Source organism: Ictalurus furcatus, chromosome 11 (assembly GCF_023375685.1).
Source record: "Ictalurus furcatus strain D&B chromosome 11, Billie_1.0, whole genome shotgun sequence".
NCBI classification, from domain to species: Eukaryota; Metazoa; Chordata; class Actinopteri; order Siluriformes; family Ictaluridae; genus Ictalurus; species Ictalurus furcatus.
Genome location: NC_071265.1, coordinates 15,378,354 through 15,402,826, shown reverse-complemented (window position 1 = coordinate 15,402,826; position 24,473 = coordinate 15,378,354). Strand labels below are relative to the sequence as shown.

General features: G+C 41.6%; 1 protein-coding gene across 2 annotated transcripts in view; it reads right to left on the bottom strand.

The window, feature by feature from the left end:
- Positions 1-5,850: 5,850 nt before the first annotated feature.
- The window catches only part of rybpb (RING1 and YY1 binding protein b), a 25,510-nt gene continuing 6,887 nt past the window's right edge, over positions 5,851-24,473 (bottom strand). Inside the window, exons 3-5 of one of the 2 annotated variants that reach the window (XM_053636095.1) lie at positions 9,819-10,085; positions 9,631-9,726; positions 5,851-8,066 (exon numbers count right to left, since the gene is read on the bottom strand). In XM_053636095.1, coding sequence (XP_053492070.1) covers positions 7,814-8,066; positions 9,631-9,726; positions 9,819-10,085 — 616 coding nt within the window. In that variant the 3' untranslated portion in view covers positions 5,851-7,813. The remainder of the gene's footprint in view (positions 8,067-9,630; positions 9,727-9,818; positions 10,086-24,473) is intronic. The other variant, XM_053636096.1, reaches the window with a different exon arrangement.

Here is a 24,473-nt window from a genome sequence, read left to right as displayed (position 1 = left end):
TTTCAGGTATTTCATACATTTTCTACCCCTAGCCAGTTCAGGTATTTCATGTGTTCCAGCTCAAGCACACCTGGTGCAACTAATGAAGCCCTTGATTAGTTTAGCATCAGGTGTGCTTGAAACAACACCTGTTTTGCATATTTGTGCTGTTGTGAAGGATTCTGGTCATGGGGTTGAATAATTTTGAAACTGGAGAAATCATTATAAGTTGCATTTTCAGTTGAATTAGGGGAAACCGCTTGAAGCATTCGTTGTGTTGAACTATTTCAATCGCTTTTGTTTGATTTGTTCACTGCAAACAGCTGAAAGCCTGTACATTTTGACAATAAACCTGATTTGCAATGGGGGTTGAATACTTTTGATTGCAAGTGTAACTGTGGTAGGTTGTGTCAGGAAGGTCATCTGGCATAAAACCTGTGCCAATTCAACATGAGGACAATGGAAGGTGATCTGCTGTGGCAACTCCTAATGGGAGCAGCCAAAAGAACAACAACACAGTGTGCAGGCAGCATGGATGTGCTGTTGTGCAAAGCTCCAGGGTTCCTGTTTGATCCTGAGCTTGGGTTACTCTATTTGTCATTTTCTCCCTGTGGGTTTCCTCTGGGTTCTTTGCCAAACTCCCAGAAACATTCCAGTATGTGGCTTGGCTACAATAAACTGCCCCTAGGGCTGGGTATGTGTTTGTGTGTGGTGCCCTGCAATGGACAGACATCTCATCCAGGGTGTATTCCTGTCTCACACCTAGTGTTCCTGGGATAGGCTTTTGATCTACACTGACCCTGCTCAGAATAAACCAGTTATGGAAGATGATCGAATGAACAGCTTTGCAGGGTAAGATTTAGTCACTAGAGTAAAAAAAGCTCATTAAAGAGTTTTTTTGTGAAAGCACTTATTCGCCTTGCGTTTGTTGACAGACTACAGGAAAAGGTCTGCACTTTGTCATCTGCAGTGTCAGTCAAATTGTCGTTTCCTGTGAAAGTAAGCAGTTCTTGGCCTTTTTTTATTCACACTATGTAGTGAATGCTAGAGGTCTGGCTTGTTAAACTTGCATCATGTACACCACAAACCTCAATGAAGTGACATATCACCCATCGGAATGTACAATTTGCACCTCATAAACTGGCGACTCAGTGGCCGGTTTATTAGGTACACGCCAAAAGTGATACACTGCAGCTGTAGTATTATATGCCTTTAAATGTTCTTCAAAAACATTCTTTTTTTTAAAAAAAAAAAAAAGAAACAATTATATTGGGTTATTCAGTCATCATACCATGAATCTTCCATATTGTCCCATCCATGTCTCCCCCCCCCCCCATGTAAACAGTTTAATTCCTGCTTATGACATTTTCTTTATCCTTCTCACTGTTCAGGAGGTTTTTCACAGTACAGCTTCATAATTTCATTAGGAAGTTACACACGGCTTCATTGCGCTAAAGTCTTTATTACTTTCCTACATGCCTGGCATATCATAGAACGTTCTGTCGACTTGGCAATATGCTTTATGGCTTTGATGCTCATGAAGTTGAAGCTTCTGTTGGTGAATGATGAAATCACCATCCTAGATTAATTTGAAGTTTATCTACGGTTAAAGTTGAGAACTCAGATTGTCTTGGTTAAGACACGTGGCTGTTATCAAGACACATCCAAGAAACCTGGCAGGTTAAATCTCTCAAACACACTGGCTGATCTTCTTACTCCAGCAGGCCTCCTGATTTCTTCCCCATAATAAAATGCAGCTTCCCCCCACATCTCCATCTGCAGATGTTCCTCCTTTCATGACCATATGGGATTCCTCACTTTGAGGTCCAGAGCTTTGTGCAAAAGAGCTGCAAAGGGCAAGGTAGTGAAGGGCTATAAGGGAGATTGTTGGAAACCAGGAATTGTCTTGAGCTTCTTAGCATCTGAGGTAAAGCTGAAGAAGAATCCTGTGTGGTCCTTTCTCCAGACATTTTGAACAGGATTTTGAAAATGTACTGAACTGATTACAACCAAGGAATTTTGCCAAACAACAGGAAATGACTAGCACATGTTCTGACTAGTGTTACTAACATTACTAGCATACAGTATGTTTTGGGTGCAAACCAGTTCAAACCTTTTTGGGGTAAATTATGCGACCCTGATTCGGTACGTATTGCGCATATATACTCACCAACCACTTATAACAGCTGTTTTGCTCATTTTTACAATTATACAATCAGCCAATCATGTGGCAGCAGTGTAATGCATAAAATCATGCAGATACAGGTCAAGAGCTTCAGTTAATGTTCACATGAACTATCACGATGAGGGGAAAATGTGATCTGTGGCTGGTTTGATTAGATCAGAAACTGCCAATGTTCTGGGATTTTCACATGACAGTCTCTAGAATTTGTCGATCTAGAGACCAAGAGTTGTCATGCCAAATATTGACGGTGTTTAGTTTATTACCAGTGACTGCTCTTTATAGTACATTGTTTTTAAATGAAGACATGTTTAATTTCATTGTTTTTGAAGACAACACATTACTTTGCATGGGCCTAGAACTTTTTACACAGTGCTGTATATTCGAGGTGTAACACAATGCCATATTTGCATCTGTGGGTGTGGTCTTCTCCTAAAATTGAGTTTGTATTCGTATTCGTATTATGATCTCGTCAATCCAAATAATGTCTTCGTATTCTGTTATGAATTGTTATTAGTAGTAGTGGCTGTGCATAGCACAGAATCAATGCCTGGCCAAGGCTAGGATTTGTGCGTTTAGATTTATGACACTTGTCCGGAACAAAAGGGAATGCGAGGGAATCAGGGATGTGTATAAGCTCTCAGCAGGGAGTGGAGAGAGGGCCGCTCAGACACAGGCTCCCCCGGGTCTAATGTCAGTGATCTACATTGTTGGTGGCTGTCCTACTCTGACATCTCATTCCCAGTTGAGACAGCTCCCAGCAGGCCTAGAGGGCAAGAACTAGCAGAGGCCTCCTAACACACAGGTCGTGTTCACACTTGGTACTGTATTAATATCTATCTCTGGTGATCCAGTCACAGGTGGACAGCTGAGATGTATCGCCATTCACACCTTGTATTTTCCACTTGATTTGAACGAGTCAAATTTCTGAAGACATGGATGTTTTAAGTATGCCAATCTACACATGCACATTTCCTTTCCCGCTGTTATTTCCCCGGGAGATTCAAGATGCTGCCGTTGCTACCCATGATTCCTTGCAGACTGAGCATGCACACATTTCTCCTTTCAGCGGATTTTCTGAATAAGGTGTTTTCAAGCAACACACTTCCGATTAAAATAGGCAAAATCCAGGGTTGGGAATCAGAATTTGGGGAATCAGAACATTGTCTTATCTGAATCGGGGAATCAGACTGCAGCATTTACATGACTCAACACTAATGAGACAGTCCATACAGGATTTCGTGGAGGATTTTATTTTTTTTTTTTCCCTCAATTGTTGCAGCCAAAAACATTTGATTTTTTTTTTTTTGAGTTCTTTGTGCTTTTCTTGCAGAAAAACGACTTGAATTGGTGAAATCGCAATTGCACGAAATTGTCTTTCACAATGACGTTTATTGGTAAATGAGACCTTTAAGCTTACTGCTGTTCGATGAACCAAAGGTGGCTTTGGCTGAATGAGCGTGGTGTCAAATGATGCGTCTTGGCCGAAATCTGCGATTGGTTCTCAAAAATCTCCTCAGAATATTGTCAACTTTGTATTTAAGTGTAACCTTAAAAGTAGCAGTTCCACATATTAATCCATGCATTCGTCTTTTTTTTATTATTTTATTCTCTAGCATTCAGTTCACATGCTCTTAACATTATCCTTGAGGTGTTTGGGGTGAAGGAGGGGTTAAATCTATCTACTGTGAAAAACATTTACATACTTGTTGAAGGGCCTCAGATTGGTTGATAAAATGTTCAACACATGGGTGATAAAAATAAATACAAAAAAATAAAAAAATACAGCGTGGGTGGAATAAATAGCTCAATTCAGAGAAAAACTGGCAACACTGGTGACTAGGCAGGACACATGAGGACACACTGTCGTTCACAGTACAAATGTAATGTGGCCACACACAAAGTCACTTCTCCTATTCATCTGAAGATCAGATTAGATCTCAAGATGCATTTGACTGCATTCAGACCTGTAGTTAGTGCTGTACACTTGCAAGCTGATCACCCAAGATGGATATCAGTAGCAAGTGTGAACAGAAGGAACAATAAGGAGTTGAGAAGGAAAGTCTGGCACAGCTATAAACGCTGCATTTTCAGTATTTCACGATATCCGTTTTGAAAACTCGATTCCGGAAAGGATGACGTTCGATCGCGCAAGTATTCAAAAACAAAAACAGAGCGCGGAAACATTCGATCTTTATCTGATCCGGTCAAACTGATTGTTATGAAAGCGATCCCAGACACCATACCATGTATATTTACTAGGTAAGATGTAAAGGACAAAAATAATACACATGGTGGAGCTTTAGATAAATTGAACATTTTATTTGTGAAAAACTACAAGCCAAAAATGCATAAATAGACATTTTTATTTGAAGCTAACAAAATGATAAGGTAGCCTCTAAAGAGCATAGTCGTGCACATGCTGAAAGCTGTAGTATTTGAACAGTGTAGTAAGCTATAGACAAGGAGCAAATGTTCAATTAAAAAAAAAACAAAAACAAACCAACAAAACAAACAAACAAAAAAAAACATTACACAAGGAAATTTAACACAACCATCACACTAATAACACACAGCAAGTAGCAAGAAACGCAAAGCATGACAAAGTTCAACTAAAATGGTTAGATTAATACACTAACAGACCCTACGCTATTACGAAACAAACTGTGAAAGCGCTTCACAACAACTTCAGATTAGGATCAAAATTAAACAACTGGATGTACTGTACATTTATATTGAAATTTCCACATAGTTAATGCTACTGTATATCACAAGTAATTAAGCATACTTAAGTGGGTTTCTGACAAAGGACGCTTAAAAAAAAAAAAGAAAAAAAAGAAAAAGAAAAAACGTAACCATCTTTACACAGTAAATTAAGGTTACCGGTCGTACACAAGAACAGAACTGCTTGCGCGTTAAAAAAAATAATTACAAATGATATAAAGGAAAAATGTTCAGCTCCATTGCCATTTGTAGCCTATTATGTTGACATTTGCACCATATTTGAGATACACATACAAGCATTGTTTAAATTGATTTCTTTTTTTTTTTTCCTTTTTTTAAAAAAAAAATTCCAATAAATTAAGATACAATTTTTCTCTTTACAATTTTACAAAAAAAGTTAGCTAACTGCTTATGATCGTGGGTAAGGCAAGTGAAAAGATGGCTATATTCAGAAGAAATGTAAAAGTAGGCTATACAGTGCTCAGCAAGTTCCAACAACTGCAAGTGGTTTCAAATGTGGCAAGCTTTTGAAACGTTAAATAAACCCCGCCCCCACACTTTTTTTTTTTTTTGGTAATTTGCCCAATGTAGTTTTCTTCATGTTGTGTTCACATTGCATATTCTCAAAAGAAAGAAAGAAAGAAAAAAAAAAAAAAAAAAAAGTCATACCAATTCAGTACAACTGCCAAGCGAACCACAAACATGGTTCATAGTTGAATTAAGCACAGATCGGGTGATGTGAGTCTTCGAGAGTGGTTACAACTTGATGCTTTCGGAATCCAAAAAAAAAAAAAAAAATCACTGGTTAAGATCACAAATACACAAACAAGACGTGGTTACTGTCTCACAAACCGACCCAGTAAAGCCTTCATTTGTACACAACACTAGAGAACTATGCACTACTGCTGTCTCAAAAGAACATATCCCAAAGCCACTGGAAGAAAGAAAACAAAAACAAAACTTCAATTCATCCCGTCACTGGAGGAGTAAAAACCAAGTCTTCAATTCTGTTACAAGTGATACACAAGTGATCTATTTCACAGCTGTTCACACTTCTGATTCTAAACATTAACCGGTTACTAGAACATTACTTATTAAGCAATTCAATTGATGACCAAACTTTAAATATTGCAATACTGTTGTACAAGAAGTGACCCTCTAACTGACCGCGTCTTGGAAGAACCGACGCTGTAATGTACAACATCTAACGCTGATGTGGTCTTTACAGGTTTGATTCCAAAGCAACTGATGAGTTTCACAGTATGTTGTGGACAAGAATTAGCAAGAATTAGATATGGATTATATTAGATTTTATTTAAAATGTATTATATATACTGTATATCACACATATGATCATTACAATTCAAATTATTTGTCTATCATGTCAATATCAAATTCCTTTGGTCCTTCAATAAATAAAACTCGTATCATATACACATACTTTATACATTTTTAATACAGTTCAAGAGGAAGCTAAGTGGATTATTTATTTTAATTTTTTTTTTTTTTTAAGGGATAGTTAGGCATTAGTACTCTTATTGTTGGCCATTATGGCAGGGTGTGAGATTTTGTCTGAAACACAGCTGAACACTCTGGACAATGTGACCAAAAAGAAGAAAAAACACAAACTTATTGTGTCCTCTGTTTCCCTTCAGCGAGATCATGCGGTTCTAAACAATTAGTAAGTCACCCGAGTCCCAAGTTACAGTCTAGATCTTCATTTTGTCTTACTTTATCCTTCACCAAACAAAAAGTCTGAAGCTGTAACTGTGATTCAGGTATGCTGGAATGCACTCTGTAAGAAAATGATAATGTGGGTCGGTATGGCATAACTTAAAACCAGACCAATTAGACTAGTTTCTTAACTTAAACGTGTTTAGTGTTTGTACTACATGCCATAAATAACCAATAAGTTACAAAATACCTCTGCCAAACAATGCCATTAATTCATATAAACTGCACTGCAAGTGTAAAATATGAGGTTCTATTCACAGATGTCAAAAGACAGGCATCACAGGGACCAGGTTACAAAGTCTGGACTGTGGAAAAGCTAGAAATCAGACCTGCCAGGCAAAACGAGGGCTGAAAATGCCACCATGAAAAGCAGACAGCCAGCACTCACTTGGGGGAGAGAAAGAAAGAAAGGAAGGAAGGAAGGAAGAAAAGAAAAAAAAAAAAAAAAAAAAAAAGAATAGCTGATGTGGAATGGCAGAAAAATGAGTGAAATAGGCTTTAAGCTTAAGGACCTTGAAGTGTGAAAGACAGTCTGAGCAGGAAAGAAAAAAAAAAAGAAAGAAAAAAGAGAAAAAAAAAAAAAAAAAAAAAAAAAAAAGGGATTCACAGTGTAGCTAGCACCAATGTGGGACAGTTTCTCAGGGGGCTCCAGGAAAACAATTCGAACGCATTAAAATATCATTAAAATTGTAAAATGGAACCATCAGCCATGCTACTTAGCGAAGCTTCAATGGGAAAAATCTCAAAGTATTAAGACACGACAGATAATAAATAAGTGTCATAGCTATTCAGGAAATTGTTAAAGTGTAGGTGGTTATTGTGCACAGCAGACCTTTTTTTTTTTAATACACAAAAAAAAAAAAAAAAAAAAAAAAGAAGTTGATTCAGCCAGATGTTTACTTACAAGTATAAAACAATACATACAAGAGTGGGGATGCCATCTCATTGGCCCTGCTGTCACTCCAGTGCTACCAAGGACGATGCTGAGAATCCACTGCTAAGGGTCCAGAGAGATGAAATTATCTCCAATCAGGGAACGTATGCGCACATCAACGTTTGTGTAAATGTGGGGGATGTAGCAGATATTCGTCCCTCTTTTGGTAATAGAAAGCAGATGGGCGGAATGAGAGCAGGGCATAGGAGAACTGCAGAACAGCCAGTATTCTCCACAGTGTCCAAGAGCAGTTTGAAGGCTCAGAATGACTCATCATGGCCAAGTGAGAGGTCTCGTTTAGGAGTGGAGGCACGTGACGAGCTCTTGTCCATGCTCTCGGAGCCCGAGCTCGGGTGCTGCTGCTCAGAGGCGGCACTGGACGTCACCGTCGAGGAGGACGTGGAGGACGAACGCGTCTTCTCTTTAAAGTCCGTTATGATTACCGTCACGTTCCCCACCGTGATGGCCAGCTGCTGGGCCGTGCTCCGATCCACGTTCTTCAATTTGGGTCTGCTGAACAGAAGTTAAGTAACAAATGTTATTCCCATGTATTGGGATGTGCAAGGATCTTTCTCTTTCAATAGAATATAAGAGAGTACAAAGAAAAATAGAAATGCAGTAAAATTCAAGCCATGGACCATTAGTGATATGAACACTGTCTAACACAGTTGAGTGGTCTCCAACAATATATTGCTGTTGTCGAGTTTACGGTGTTACCCAGATCTGTGAGCTCATTCACTATCTTCCAACACCTTGCTACAGTGCCAGCCAGTGAGGCCTGTGTACAAGGGAAGCTTGCATGTGGCTAACCTTTTCTTTTTAAAAAAAAAAAAAAAAAACCCAAAAAAACCTGTGGTCTTCCGCACTGCAACGGGTCACTGTGCCACAGCGTACAGCCTATACTGACAGCATTAAAGGAGATCTTCAACTGTCTGCTATGCTTTGTTCAAGCTCCTTAGCAATGATTGAGAGATAGACAGACAGAGAGAGAGAGAGAATTTATTTGTCCTCGAGATTACGCATGCCTGCTGTTGAAACAGTGCAACTGGTGGTTTTACTGGATGAAAACCTACGTTTAGCGAAATGGAGACAGACTGGTTCCATTTTGCTGCATGCATTTAAACCATCGATCCCTCTGTGACTGAGGGATGCAGTTGGAGTAACCTTCCTAAAGGGACAGCTCCACAGAGGAAAGCCCCACTCTACCATCAAGGTGTATGTGGTGACCATCGCAGTGCACCACAGTGCTGTGTGCGGCGTCTCACTGGGGGCTCATAAACGTCACAGCCTTTCTGATGAGCGCAATGCACCTCCATCCTCCTCGCCTCAAGAGCCCAACGTGCGATCTTACCCTTGTAAATTTATTGAACCTGCCTGCTGCCTTTACTAATTTACTTTAATGCTACAACAATCACTAGACTCATAATTGAGTATTTTGGTAAGCTGGTGGTAGCATTTCATAAAATGATTTATAAAAAAAAAAAAAAAAAAAAAAAAAAAAAAACCCCCCCCCCCCCCCCCCACACACACACACACACACACACACACACCACTGTAGTTCTGTATACTTCTTTTTTTTCTAGGGAAAATGGAATCATTGTGCATGCAGGATTAATGGCAATTATGTGTTAGACATGGCTGATATCCGATTACGTCGTCCTATCGGCCAGGCCTAGACAGATCAGTGGGAAAACAGCCAGCAGAGAGTGTGTGGGAGTGAAACCTTGCACTGCTCATTTGAGCACAGCCCACGACTAACGCGCTCATTCAGAGACAGGGAAGGAGAAAGAACAGGGTAGAGCGAGGGGGGCTGCATTTGTGAATCAGAGCAGCTCTTACATTGAGATGCACTGTGGCTGTCTGCCAGCTTTGTTCAGTGACAGAATGACTAACAGTAGCTATTCAAGTTGAGGGAAGGCATCTCAAACTGCAGTTATTAATATACTACCATTTTTTTCCCCCTTTCCTAAATGGGATGGAATTAAACATTCTAATAAGACATGAGATCAGAAACTATAGCTCCCTCAGCAAGTTAAAAATAAAAACACAAAAATAATAAAGATGGAAACCGAAGCACCTTGAGATGTGAGAGTTTTTAGTCTTGGTGGTTGATTTCCCAGACTGTATACTGTTTCTTTCACTTGGTGGGCTTTGATGGTTGTCCATCTTGGGCCTGAAGAGGAACGACGAGAAGCAGTTAATACGAGTTAGAAAAAAGATTTACGTTAATGTGCTTTGCAGTAATATGCAGACAACGTGCAGTACCTGGTCTTTTTGCTGCTGGGTTTCTTCGGTAGGGCAACAGTGATTTCTTTCTCTCGGTCCTTCTTCTCTTGGTCAGCATGGTCCTTCTCAACCTTCTCCTTGGCTGGGTGTTCAACATCAGGCAGGTTCCGCTCTGGTCGCTCGCCATCGGCCCTCTCCTTCTCAGGTCTCTCCGGCTTCTCCTTCTTTTCTTTCTTTGCAGGGGGAGGGGTGGCGTACTGCTGCGCCACCTGCTGAGCCACCAGCTGGGAGTTTATCCTGGGCTTCCTGTGGGGCCATGCAGAGTTCACAGTGTGTGCATGTTAAAGGGGGAACATGCTGAATACATCAAAACTACACCCTAACCTGACTGAACGTGGTTCTACCTCAATACCAACTGCATACCAATTACCCGAGTTCAATATCGAAACAGGATAAAAGAAACGCATTACTGTCTGGGTCATTGATGTGTTCTTGATTTCATTATGCTCAGCTTTGGTACAAAAATAGATTAAAATCACTGGCATGATGAGAAATCATTCAAAACAGTCTGAGATATTTTGAACAATGAAAACACACACTCAAAACAAATATGCCATTATTTGTAACTCATCAAACAAAAACAAACCTGGGTGGGAAAAAGCTGCCAATACAGCTTTCCATATCAAAGAGCTTAAGTAAAAGACTCAAGATATATAATCCGGGCACTTTATTAAGAACACTGTACTAATACTGCATAGGGCCTTGCTTTGCTCTCAAAACAGCCTCAGTTCTTCATGCCATGGATTCCATAAGATGTTGGAAACATTCCACTGAGATTCTGGTTCATGTTGACATGATTACATCACACAATTCCTGCACATTTATCAGGGGCACTTTCATGCTGCAATTCTCCCATTCTACCACATCCCTTAGGTCTTCTATTGGATTCAGATCTGGTGACTTGGAAGGCCACTGAACAACACTGAACTCATTGACTACGTTTACATGGACAGCAGTAATCTAATTACTGACCTTATTGTGAATAAGACAAGATTGTGATTAAAGTGTTTACATGAGTTGCTTTTAGAATATTCTTTTCATGTTCCCGTATTACATGTTATAGAACATAGATTAACAGCACACGTCATTACGTCACCACGCCACGCTGTCCGACGTCCCTCCAGAATTTCATGTATCGACATGCAGTTGGTCTTCGTTATGGTACCGTATACAGTTTTGGGTGTTTCATGTTTAATTTTACGAAATTATCATGCTATACGTGCTAATAGACGACTGCTTGAAGCCGTGGGCTGCGTCCCAAACAGTGTACTTACCGTCTATATAGTAGCCGAGAGACATTTATTTCACCCACTACACAGTAGGTAAGTATGCGGTTTGGGACGCAGCCGTGCTCTCGTTTGCCGTCAGACGGTTGAGCACTGCCGTGTGTGTACGTGTCCTTTTGTAAAATGCGGTGAAAACTCCCACACGACATTAATAGTGTGATTAAGGTGTGTACATGTCTGTAATACACCTCGATAATGTGACTAAAACAGGAAATACTCCACACGTCTTAATTCCATTTGTGTTTACTTCGAGTATGACCTTAATCAGATTAAGGTCATCAATAATCGCTGTTTACATTATAGTTTCTTAATCAGAGTATCGACTTAATCTGGTTAATATCAGATTATTGCTGTCCATGTAAACGTACCGAATGTCATGATGAAACCAGTTTGAGACGACTTTTGCTTTGTGACCTGGTGCATTCATGCTTGAAGTCAGCATTAGAAGTTGGGTAAATTGTGACCATGTACACGGACGTACACGGTCAGCAACAACACTCAAATAGGCTGTGGCATTCAAGGAATGAATGATTGGTATTAACATAAGTGTGCCAAGAAAACATTCCCCCCAGCATTACACCACCTGGACTATTGACGCAAGGAAAGCTGGATTCATACCGTTACTGTAGCCTTTCTGTCAGCTCGGACCAGTTCTCAGTTGACCTCTCTCATCAACAAGACATTTCCGCCTGCAGAACTGCCACTCACTGGATGTTTTTTCCTTTATTGCACCAGTCTGGGTAAACTCTAGGGACTGTTGTAAGTGAAAGTCCCAGGATATCAGCAGATACCGAAATACTCAAACCAGTGATTAGAGAATTTCATGAACGAGTAGGTGTACAGATTGCTTTGCTGGGTTAATAATTAAACTGACATGATCAAAAGATAACAGTTCATGAGGACTAGCCGTTGCCAAATGGGGGCCATAATAACGTCAACCAAACTTTCAAAACTCCTTCCTTGAATGCAAGTAGTGTAAAGTCGGATTTTACAACAGAACAATAGAGCTAGACAGAGAGTATTTCTATTGCGTTACTACTATACAAACACTTTGCAAAATCATGACCTTGTTTTCTTTATAATCATAACAGAATGAGGGAGGTGGAGAGTTTGTGTGTTACTGCTGTGCAATTTTAATAAATAAATAAATAAATAAATAAATAAATAAATAAATACCCACTTGGAGAATATAAACGTTGGACAGATTGAGTCACGCATTGACAGAAATGGTGTGGATCAAAACATTGCTTGAAAAGGAAGCCAAACCGTTCTGTGAGACAGGCGTGAGAGAGATCACTAATGCAGCAGTGTAAACTGGTCTTAACTGCTTACACTATTGTTTAAAAGATGTGACGGCTGGCTTCGTGTGTGTTCATTTAAGGTTTCGCCCTTCTGGATTTGTAGCTGCGGCATTACAGGGGAATCTCAACTAGTGTTCGAGAATAGGCTAGGACTGTTAGAGAAAACTACGTGGGAAAAAAAAAAAAAAAAAACCAACACACTGCATTAAAAATGAAATAAATAGATAACTAAAGGAACCCTGGCCCCTGCATAAGCATCATGCCATGTGATATCAAGCTCATTACCAGGTCACAACAAGCAGGCAAAATGATAACAGGTTCACAATAATGGAGCTAAACAATTTTACAGAGGAGCATACAAATATTTTATTCAAAGAACATCCATGCTCTAAAATCACATTGTGTGCGTCTACGGCAGGCTCAGGCTCCTTATTATTATGTCCGTGCTAAACTGTGCTACGCTATGCTCCAGCTGTGGGTGCCTGTTACAAGCCTAATCCCATCACTCCACTCTCTTAACAAATGAGTGTGAGGATCACAGGTGTGGGACAATGACAGGCACTAATCTAATTATGGCCTGGGGGGTTGGCCTCATTCAGCGAAAAGGAGACTGCGCAGTGCTTCGCAATCTGTCCTGCCAGTACATGAGGCCAAACGCCACCACGGGTGGACAGATCTGATTACAACAACTCCGTGTTGTACAATGACATGGTGAAAGCCTTGTGGCTATTCACTTTTTTTTTTTGCACAAATACACCTCTCAGTCCTAGACAAACCCACAAAGAGTCCAGACAACATCCATGTGCTGCAGGCTCTCTCTCCTCCCAGTGCACGGTTGAGTTAATTAAAAGCCAAGGGGCTGTGGTTGAGATCTGAGGCAGAACTGTGCACAGCCCAGGCCAGCTCATGCTCCTCGAGTATAATGGCAGACATCTGGCAGCAGCTGGGGGTAACAAAGCAACTAGACTGAACATGGGCGGAAATGGGGGAAGAGAGCCAGAGAGCCCTCTAGCACTGTTCACGTTGTCTAAACATTTTGACATGGCAACCTGCCTTGGTTATCTTCCATCTGCTAATTGGTTGAAGGCCATCTTTTAAAACAATTCACTTAACAGGTCACAGATCAGAGAGAGGAACAAGTCGTGAAGTTGGGTCTTGTTCACTTAAAAGTAGGGCTGCACATATCGGTTACTTTGTTATTCAAATACTCTGCCAAATACAGACCTGAATATGCAAATATCCTTTATAAAAAAAAAAAAAAAAAATTTTTTTAAAAAAAAAGGCACTCAAGATTATCCATTATGATCATTTAAAGAAAGGCATTAAATCCCATCATCTAATTACATCGAACCGACAACAAACGCATTAACAGCTGACCGTACAATTTCTTCAAGGCTTATACTTCTTTAACGAGACTGAAATCTAGCACTTCGTTACTTCCGCCTCACTCCCACTCCAGAAGTTATTTCAAATCCTTCACAAATGGGACATTTAAACAGCACACATTTTCCGAGTGCAAGCTAGCGCACACTCGGTTACTCTTGAGCCAGTGCTAGCTAGTAGACAAGAGCAGGGTCAAACGTCACACCACATTAAGGTGGCACCACACACTGTTTGGCAAGGCAAACAGAATTCTAATTATTTTACCGTTTCAAATTCATTTAACAGTTGAATTTGGTGTATATTTGGCACAGCACTATTTGCAAGGTATGTTACACCCTGAAAGAGACACCACACATCAGTCAAAACGATGTTCCTTGATCGGACGGACTCCTTTTTAATAAAATTTGTCATCATTTGTCACTGTTGCCACGTCTGCACTTTTCTGCGTTAGACACCGTGACAATGGTTTTACTAAAGGGGGGGGAAGGGGAGGGAAGGAGAGGAAGTCTGGCTTTGAGGTGAAATATTCCTATAGGGCACATTTCTTTTAACAAAAACTAACAATTTTACCAAGAAGCAAAACTCAAAAACTAATTCTGCAAACTTAGTCATATAGCTCATTGTGTGTTTTTTGAAATCAGGTACTCCAAGAAGATCTTTCTTTTGTATTAATATACAAAACATTCTTATTGATCCATCTCATCAATAGCGATGCGATAGACAACACTACAGAAGAAAATAGCTGCCTCTCTTGTGGAGTAAATCTTGGCCCTGAAGTGGCTAAGCATCCCAAAGATGACTCTTTAGGCCACTGACAGACGGGCTGCATGTTCCACAGGGACTAGCCAAATCACAAGACAATCAATCTCCTCATAATAGGGAATCATGTCAAAGGGACCAGCACAACATCATAATCAATACCATCTCTATGAGCAATCCAGATGAGTCTGAGCTATGGGAATTACAGAACCACTGGGAAAAATGCCAACCACAAAAAGGGAGGGGGATTAGTGCTGGAACATCTATAGGAGGAATGTCTGTATTCAATTTAAAAAATAAAATAAAATGCAGCCCAGGACATGGAGAATTAATTCAAATAAATCTCAAAAGGTGAAGACAACCAAATTTTCAGCAATTACATACTTGTTTAAAAAGAATGTTTTGAAACACGCTATAAAAGCAAAAACAAGCCAACAGAAAAGTTCAGCGGTAAGTGGTATAACTCAGTCTAACCACTATAGGAGAGCCTAGAGGTATTTTCCCTGATCCAGCTGAGGGATTTGTCAGAAGTGTGCACTGAGGCCTTGCTAAATGCCTGCTTGGCTGAGTCTACCTCTAACGGGCATCCGAAATCGCTTCCCACCTGAGGTTAGGCCGGGAGCAGTGCTGGAGGTGGACAGGGCTGTGATTGATTTGCTCAAACCCTCCCTCTCGCTCAGGTTATGCTGCCAAGCGCCGAGATTTGTATCATGCGTAGATCAGAGGAGCAGAAATAGGCCAGGCGGTTAAGCCTTGATTCAGTGCCAGCTGTAATTCAGCCATGAATGCTCGCTGGCATGTCAGGACCACTGATAAACCTGCCACGACAAGGCGCAAAAAAAAAAAAAAAAAAACACCACACACACACACACACACACACACACACCACAATGCATTATTTACTGGCCAGCACATGACCAAGAGCTGAATCATGCTCTGTTCACTTACCAAGACAGCATCTCTCCATGAAGCAGATCAGACTACCAAATGCAAACAAACTTTTGGAATCAGATTGGTGCCCGCTCACTCAAAGCAGTTGTGGGTGAAACTGAAATCATTTCAAGTGAGAATAGTGATGAAACAGCTACCGCTCAGGAGCTCGGGCTAACTGCTCCACCAGTGTAGAAGTACCACATCACAGTGAATGCCAACCTCTAGACACTTTACACCAGACAGGCTAGTAGCAGACAGCTGCTTTTCACCACCCTCTTAGACAGTGATCGACAGTTCCTCCTCTCAACCGCCCCTTCAATCTGCAGTCAAGTGGGCCAGAAGCTATAAAACGACCGTCACTGACACACTATACTCAAAGTCCAGGCAGCAAGCAACAAGGAGGTTGCACAAAGCTCAATCAGAATCACAGGCCTAAAAAGAAAGATAAATTTATTTTTATATATATATATATATATATATATATATATATATATATATATATAAATAAAAATATAAATAAAGACCTGGCCTTCCAATGATCCAAATAACTGCCTTCAGCAGGTAGCAAGTTCCTTCATGGTATACACCAATATCCACCTTTTAGATAAAGTGTGTTTTGTTCGAGATTTATGCACTCAGCTTAAGGTGAACGTGGAGTGTCAGGTAACAGAGATAAATGAGACGACACTCACAATGGGGTGGCAGAATAAGAGTACTTGAGTGAAGAGAGGCTATAGAAAAGTCCTCAATTAAAAACAGCTCTTCAAGAGACACAGGATTACGGGCAGCAGCCTCTTGGACTGAAGTGGTCTATAATGTACTGACGGATGACATGTCAGAGATACAAATAATCATAGCAACACCAGTAGTGCAGGCCTGACCGACAGGAATGTAAATACTGGTGCTGGATTGGGCAGCAGCAACCCAAGCTCTAGCCACTACTAGTATTTCTCCCTGCAGAGTGAATGCGTTTTGTGCACCATAAGGATTCCATTACTCAACCTCATGAGCAGAAATCTCTTGGATGCTGAGAGAGAGAGGAAAATAATGACTGTGCATACCATTCCCTCCACAGTGCAGCTGAAGATGTTTTGCTTCTTTACTCTGTTCCCATTTCCAAAAATCCTGATGTAAAATCTTAGATAAACTGCAAGCTGAAATCTCTTCTCCATTAGAGCTGTGGCAGAAAACATTCATATGCAGTCATCAGCAGAGAAGCCTGTTCCTCTAGTACAACCATGTTAAGCCCTCAACAGGAAAGGGGGGGGGGGGGTCATGGCACCACTGGTTGTGGCACCAAACAAGCTCTGGGATTCAGCTCCCATAAGCCATTCCACTAAACGAGGAGTAGTGCGGCACCGGGTTCGTCAAAGCCGAGATGGAGTACGTAAACCCTCAGGGAACACCTGGGTTCCAGACTAGACAGAGGACATCTAACGCTCACTTCCCCCTCTTTTCGGATTCTTCTCGGTTCTCCTTTCGCGGATCGTTTAGAGATTGCAAAATACAGACTGGATGAAGGACAGACTAACGAATCTTAAAGAAAAGGCAGAAAAAGGAACACAGACATAGGCATTGTTTCTCACACATACGTGAAACTTAAGAAGGCCTGCCCAGGTGTACTGATGACCACAAAGTACATTTCGTCTTTCTCAAAAATGATTTATTAATCCATTCCAAGAAAACAACATGCCGTATTTCCAACTTGGCAGCACAATGTCAGGGAGAGGGGGAGAGAGAGAGAGAGAGAGCGCGAGCGAGCATAGAGGAGAGGAGGGGCAGAAAGACAGCAACACAGGCTGAGAAGAAGCAGTTCCCTGGTAAAGCTTAGACATGAATTAGCCGGCGAGTTTCGTTGCTAGAAAGTAATTTGCAACTCTATAGACTATATTAAACAGTGCAGCACCAGTCGGTTATATTCAGCAGTCATATCCTGTGTGCTTTACAGCACATGACTAACAGAGGGCACGGTCATGTGGCTTAAAACGTCAACACCGAAGGAACCGAGGTGCTAACAGCTGTTGACTAGTTTTCCTCGCTAGTTTGCGTTTACCGGAGTGCGTAAGGCAGCCTGCTCACCATTCAAACACTTAACGCGGTCACACACTGCATTTCAAAATGTGTGCAATAGATAAACATAACTCTGATCGATAGCAATTAGTTCACTGTTGTCAGTGATATGTGGGGACACTTTAAACATGCTTTAGATTCGGACTGTTTGTACGTGAACTGAGCCGCACTTGAACGATCAGTAAGGAGAAGCGTAGGCACGTAGGAACGGCTCGCTCTCCTCTTTACTCGGGAGCTGAAGACACGTATGGGAAGTTTACTGATACATTTGTAGTTAGATTTCTAGCGGTTGCTCTTACTCTTGCGCATGTGACGCGATTTCTTGCAGCAGCACGTGCAGATATTTAAATCGTCACATCATGCTTGGAGGACTGTATGATGGAACACCAGACGTTTAATGAAGTTGTGATCGAACACAGAAATACATCAATAAAATGCCTTGATAAGTAACATATGAACGCAAAAATGAACAAATAATGCTTTTAAAAATGTAATTATATATTGTATATGAAGTTACAATTGCAGTAGTATTGTCAGCTGAAATTAAAGGGGTGAGACAGAGGCACGCAGAGAGACCGAGGGAGATACACCGGGCAACACGAACTGACCTAGAGACAGAGACACAGAGCGCCACAGGGAGGCAACACGCCAGAGAGACCGAGCAACACAGTATGCACAGTGCGACGAAGAGCAACACAGCACGATGGACCCAAAGAGACACTGAAAGAAACCAAGTTCTCCAGACTTTCGCCATCCCGTGGACGGTAAAAATAGGGTACGGGATGTCCCGACACTTTCGCACGATTCAGTTCCTCGCAAGATAACATGAGGTTTGCGGTGCAGTTTCTTCTGCATGCTCTGACGCGCACGTCATTTATGATATTTGGAAAAAAGAGCCACGGTGACTTCCCCGGTTGCCACGGCTTCCATGTGCATCGATACTGTGCGCCAGTTTCCCAGGAAGCGGCGATTTTGTTCTCTTGAACACATGGGATGGAAACGGTGCTTTGTTCCCAAATGTTTTAACGCAAGATTCAAATTATTCCCACATAAGTTAATTTTGCAACTTGGATGGACACACGGATACAGAGAGACAGGTATGTAGCAGGCCACAGTACAGTGGAGCTGACGCAGGTGATGAGACACACAGTCTTTGTGTTCGTGTTGTAGCCGTAATGCCTGGTCATATCCATCAATCCCAAACTAGGAGTTAAAAAGTTATACGTATAATTTCCAGCCCATGGTCCGTGATGAGAAGCACTGCAGATCAGTATTGCGTTCCTATAGTGCTGCCAGAATACAACCAACTGTCGAAAGCTAAGAGGGGGAAAAAAGAAAAAGCAGCACGACTTGCCAAGCAAGTCAATGCTTCACTGACTGCAAGTGCTCTGTCTCCAGAGGCAGAAAGCTGACTCCATCATCTGTCCATAATAGAGAGTTTCCTCCCCCGGATGACCTTTCGTGCCACATGCTGCCTGGCTTATTTGAGACTGACAGATAGGTGGTGTGGCGGTGCTAAACACTTCTTAGCTTCGTCCATCAGCAGAAGCCCCGTCACATTCTTTGACGTGCCACGTGTGCTACTTGCCTGCACGTCCTCCTCTCCTTTTTCCTTGCTATAGGTCCACAACTGCCTCGCATATACTTGTTTCACCCATCTTGTGTAAACAGAACCTGCTTTGAATTAGCTTAACTAGGCTCTGGGCAATACGGCATGCTGCTAAGCGGAGACAACGTTTCACGGGATATTTTATGTCTAGACCAGACCGGTCTGCGAAACTAATGAGGAGAAATGCAATAAAGCAGCTCTTCATGTACAAGGCTCAAACAGAAAAGCACTCAACAGGGCTTCTGCGATTTGCATTTAAGATTTTGCCCGGATACTTTGTACTGGTACATATCTTCTTTAAACCTCAGCAGACAGTCAGAGTAGAATACAATAGAGTTGTAAGTGCCAGCGTTTCAAGGATAAGTAGTACAACATGCGTTAGCTGCTTAAAAACGTCCCATATTCTACACGAGGCGCACCATGCCTCGGCCTGTAACACGTGTAGAACCGCGTAGGACACTCTGGGAGACAAATAATGGCATCTGTTCAAATACAGCCTTGTGCGTTAGGGCCAGAGTCAGATAATAAAACCAAAGGAGAGGACAATTTACCAGAGATCACAGCACGCCATTTCAGAACAGTACATTTTTAGCTTGTGTGTTATTCTGACAGAACAGAGTTCAACTGCTTGTTGGAGCAGTGCAGAGATAACCTGCTGTAAGGTGAACGGATGGATGTCAAAGAAACAACAAATCCAAAATGGACTTTTTTTGCTGCCCAGTTACTATAAAATATTAAAATAACTTAAAAAAAAAAAAACAAACAAAAAAAACAAATCAACATTATGGACTGTGGAGCGAGCGGTACTTTAACGATAGTTCAACGATATTAAGCTCTTTTGTTTCAGAAAGCCGAGGAAAATTTGGGCTTCCATTATATGAGCCCTTTAAGCGGTATTAGCAGCAAAACACAAAAAGATGTCAGCATGTAATAAGACAATAGTGCTAATCCTCTTACTGGTGACACCACACACGGATTATAGCCTGAAGCGAGTGTACTGAGCAGGAGTTTTATCACGCGTGCAGCTCCATCAGGAACGTGTTGGGAAACTGCTCCATCAGGGTTAGATATTAAACGACAGCCAGAAATTATACCGAGCGCAAATCAATCCAGCGATTTCATGGGTCAGGACCTGTTATGAATTTCATTTCCACGCACGTCTAAGCAAAACGCCAAAACGAACAGACTAGCCGAGAGTAAATGGAGTGGTATTAAGCGATAACTGAGTGAGCGCTGTGGTACTCTGGACACATCGGAACAAGAATGCAAGTTAACTAACTTCGGGAAACCACGCCTACGTATATTTAGATCATTTATGCTCTAGAGTGAACTGTAAACAACAAGTCATGAGCGATTCTAAAAACTGCATACTGGTGTTAAATTGACTAAACTGGGCTGAAAGTTCAACAGTACGCTTCCCGTTATGAAAAGTCATTGTGGAAACTGAGACAAACTCGAGCATAAAACTACTGTTGGTGCGTGGTTTCACTTACATGATTTAACCTTGATCGCTGCGTGTTGTGGTTTCACCGGCGCATGGCTCGGATAAACTCCCACCCCCCCTTCCACTGAATGACTGAAGTGCTGTGGCGGTGGTGCATGGGGTAATACAAGTGAGGGAACGAGAGTGAAGGACAGTGAGAGAGAGAGAGAGAGAGAGAGAGAGAGAGAGAGAGAGAGAGAGAGAGAGAGAGGGCAAGCCCGGCACTTCCCTTCGCTGCGTAATGATGTGCTCCATTCTGCCTTCCCTCTGGGAGCCTCTCGGCTGAGTGAGCACATCCCCGCACCGCCGTCCATCAAACTGCCTCTCCCCTCACTCTCACAGCATGGTCCAACTCACTCACTTGCTCCACTCCTTTCTCCTTGTCCCTCTCGTCTTTCCTTCACCCCCACCTGCCTGGTCATCTGGTTCGCTCTCAACGTTCTGATTCACAGGGCAGTTTAGAGTGCGTTGTGGCTTCAACTCGTTCGCTGGGTCCCGTAGCCAACAATCTCTCCCACTGCTGATCTCGAGTTTCACACTCGACAAAAACCCACACTCAAGACTCCCACCTGCACGGACGGGTAAAAGCGCATGTTTCAGCCATACGTTTAAACGAGAAAGCCTTTTGAAAATACTTTTTGTCCAGAAGTTTGGGTGCTGGTTTTGGCTAGCCAAAACAGAGAAGCCTGAAGTCTAACCTTTCCCCTATACACAAAGCAGAACGACATTCTTCCACGACAATTTTAGTTTTAGAAGTAGATTATATATTGCTTCCAACTAGCCAGTGGTCAAATCAAAACAGTTCTCTAATTTAACCGTTTCTTTCTCTCTTTTTTAATATTCACAAACTCATAACATTTATAAAAAAAATAAAATAAAAAAATTTTTAAAAAAACACCATATTCTTAACTTCCACGGATTCAAACATCCCTAAAACTGAACACACACACACACACACACACACACACACACACAACATGATTTCAACCCCGATTTCCCAGTCACAGACTAATTCGGGGACTCGGCAACAAAGCCAGTCCTTACTTCTTCCGCCACAATCTTCTCTCGTTTCTCTTTTTTTCCCCCCTTCTTTCTGTACAAAACTGTGCAGAAAACAAACCACATGATAGAAATCTCTCGTGTTTATTTTTGTAAGAAAGTGGGATTTGGGGAATCAGGCACACTTCAGTCAGGATCTCACCAGGTGAAAGATTGTTGTTGTTGTGTGAGCCTCGTCTGTGGTCGCTCGTGCAGTGTGTGCATAGCTTTGCATTGACAAAACGGCACACTGCTGATTCTGACTTAAGTAAATAAGTAAGTAAGTAAGTAAATAAATAAATAAAGTGCAGTACAGCGATTGAGATTTTGGAACTCTGTAGTGCTCACACATCTCATTAACAAATAAATAATCCTCCAATTACCACATCAGGACAGACTAATGATGCAGGGGATGAGGGGGGACACAAAAAAAAAAAAAAAAAAAAAAAAAAAAAAAGGCACAGCACATACTGCTACTCCATTATGCACAACTTGAATTTAAGTGACAGTGAGGAAAATCCCTGGATTATAAAACATCTCTTCAATCATTTAATATCAAACACGTGCAGACACATACCGTACCGCCTGCACGAGTGGGTAGTGTTTAAACACAATATTAGCATACTCCATCCGGAAATTAAGCACTTAAAAGCCTGAATTTCCCATCAAATTATGAACTAACCCTCCACTTCAACTGAGCAGACTGCAACAAATTCATACGCTATTAGACACTTAATATTCCATCTGGTTGGCTTGACACATGAAGCAGGTCGCCCACAAATGGCAATTTCAGACTTATGTTCAATTGCGTGCTGTAGCTTAACTCATCATACTCTTCAAAGACCGATAATATTCAAATGACCTGCTTGGAGAAAAATAAGAAAAAAGAAAAAAAAAAAAAGTGTGTGTGGCAAGCTTAAACGGGAAACTGAAGGAAAGCTTTCTGGTTATAAACCAATGTGGAGGTTTTGCTTGTGATGAACTGGTACATCGATAAAGGTCAAATTCACTGAGCCCGCTGCAGATTATTCTAACTCGCATCAATCATTTTTCACCGCGGAGTCGACCTTCAGATTATACGGGAACGTCCGAGGTCTTAAGGGAGGAGAAAGTAAACCGAACCATAACCTTAGAACGACTACTTCAAAACATTCCCCTCGAGCACGGAACAAAACATAAAACTTACAGAAACGGGCAAAGCAGAGAGCAGGCCAGAAGGAATCTGCAGGGGAAGGAGAAGTAATGTACACCCACACTGAAGATCAAGGTAACGCAAAGCCTGCCTGGCACTTCCCCTCCGATCCCACACAATCAATCAACTTAAGAAAGTCCTAATGGACACTTCCTGAAACCTGCAACAGACTGATATGTGCACTGAGAAACAGCCAGCATGAAAGCTGATCCAGAAGCTAGGTGTCGCGTTCTGCGGCGCTGCTCGCGGGCTTTTCGCCGCGACGTTAGAACATGGAGGTTAGGGTTCTTCTGACGTTGGTGCACAGGAAAAATAAACTCAGGAGATTCAACACATAAATGCACAGCTGAGTTTTCTACTTGGTGTTTTTTTTTTTTTTTTTATCTTTATGGTTAATGTTTCAGTCCACACTACCGTAAGGAACACCTATTATTACATAATGCACAATGATTAATAAAATGCACTTTAATACTTTACACGTTTAGTCTTTAGACTCTGTATCTTTTCCTGTTTTACAGTGTTTGACTCACAGCCTTGACAGCGTTGCATATACGCAGAACAGCCTCTCCAGCAACGGCAAATTTATTTTGGAACTAAACAGCGAGAACACATTTCACATACGCATATGCTTTTGGTTCAGTACCTACGCCGCGGTACCTGATTCTGCACAAGCAACTACGTACATCAAGAGATCCACTGCTAGTAATCCCATGGCACTGATGAGCACTAAACTACATATGTAGATACAGATATTTGGCTACGATTCAGAATTTCATTCTTCCCTGCTTGCAGGCGGGTTTATTTTCATGACAACGGATCATCTCCGACCGACCCGGGTTATAGTTTCACACGCCCTACTTTTAATCGTACACGCTGTGAGGAGATTAGGAAACTTAGGTGCACAAGTAAACGTGGTGAAAACACGCTGGAGTCAATCAAATACGGAGACTGACAAGCGGCACATGATAAACGAGTAACAGAGTTTTATTAACTTCATTGACCGAGAACATAATTCGAATGAAAACAACGTGTTCAATTGTACTTTTGAGTCTATTAATGACTTTTGTCATCGTGTGCATCCCTCGGTCACGTGCCTGATGCCTTCTTTGAGATGTCATCAGTATAGAACTCTCCGCCTTTGGCATTAGCGAGATGCGGCAGGATTTCTGACCTGTGTGACCCCGGATGACCGCGGCTAACATTAACACAGGGCGACTGTCTCTGATGTGCGGCGACCGCTGAAAGGCGCAGAAACACTGAAGACACTTCAGTCGTAGTGTGTGGTCTACAACAGCGGACATGGACGTGCTATCACCAGCTGAAAGACCATTGCATTTTACACAGCCTTTTCATTCATACCAATTATTCTCCTCATTTCAATCCCAGGTTTATATAAAAAAAAAAATAAAATAAAATAAAAGAAAGTCTGTTATTAAATGTCATCCAAACGTGTTGAAAGGCAGCTTAGATTGTCCTTCATATTAACTGTAAACGTGGTGCAGCGCAATCTTTTCGGATGCTGTAAATTTCATTTAAAGCTCTCGTTAAATTGCTGCGATCACCTTGCTACGATATACCGA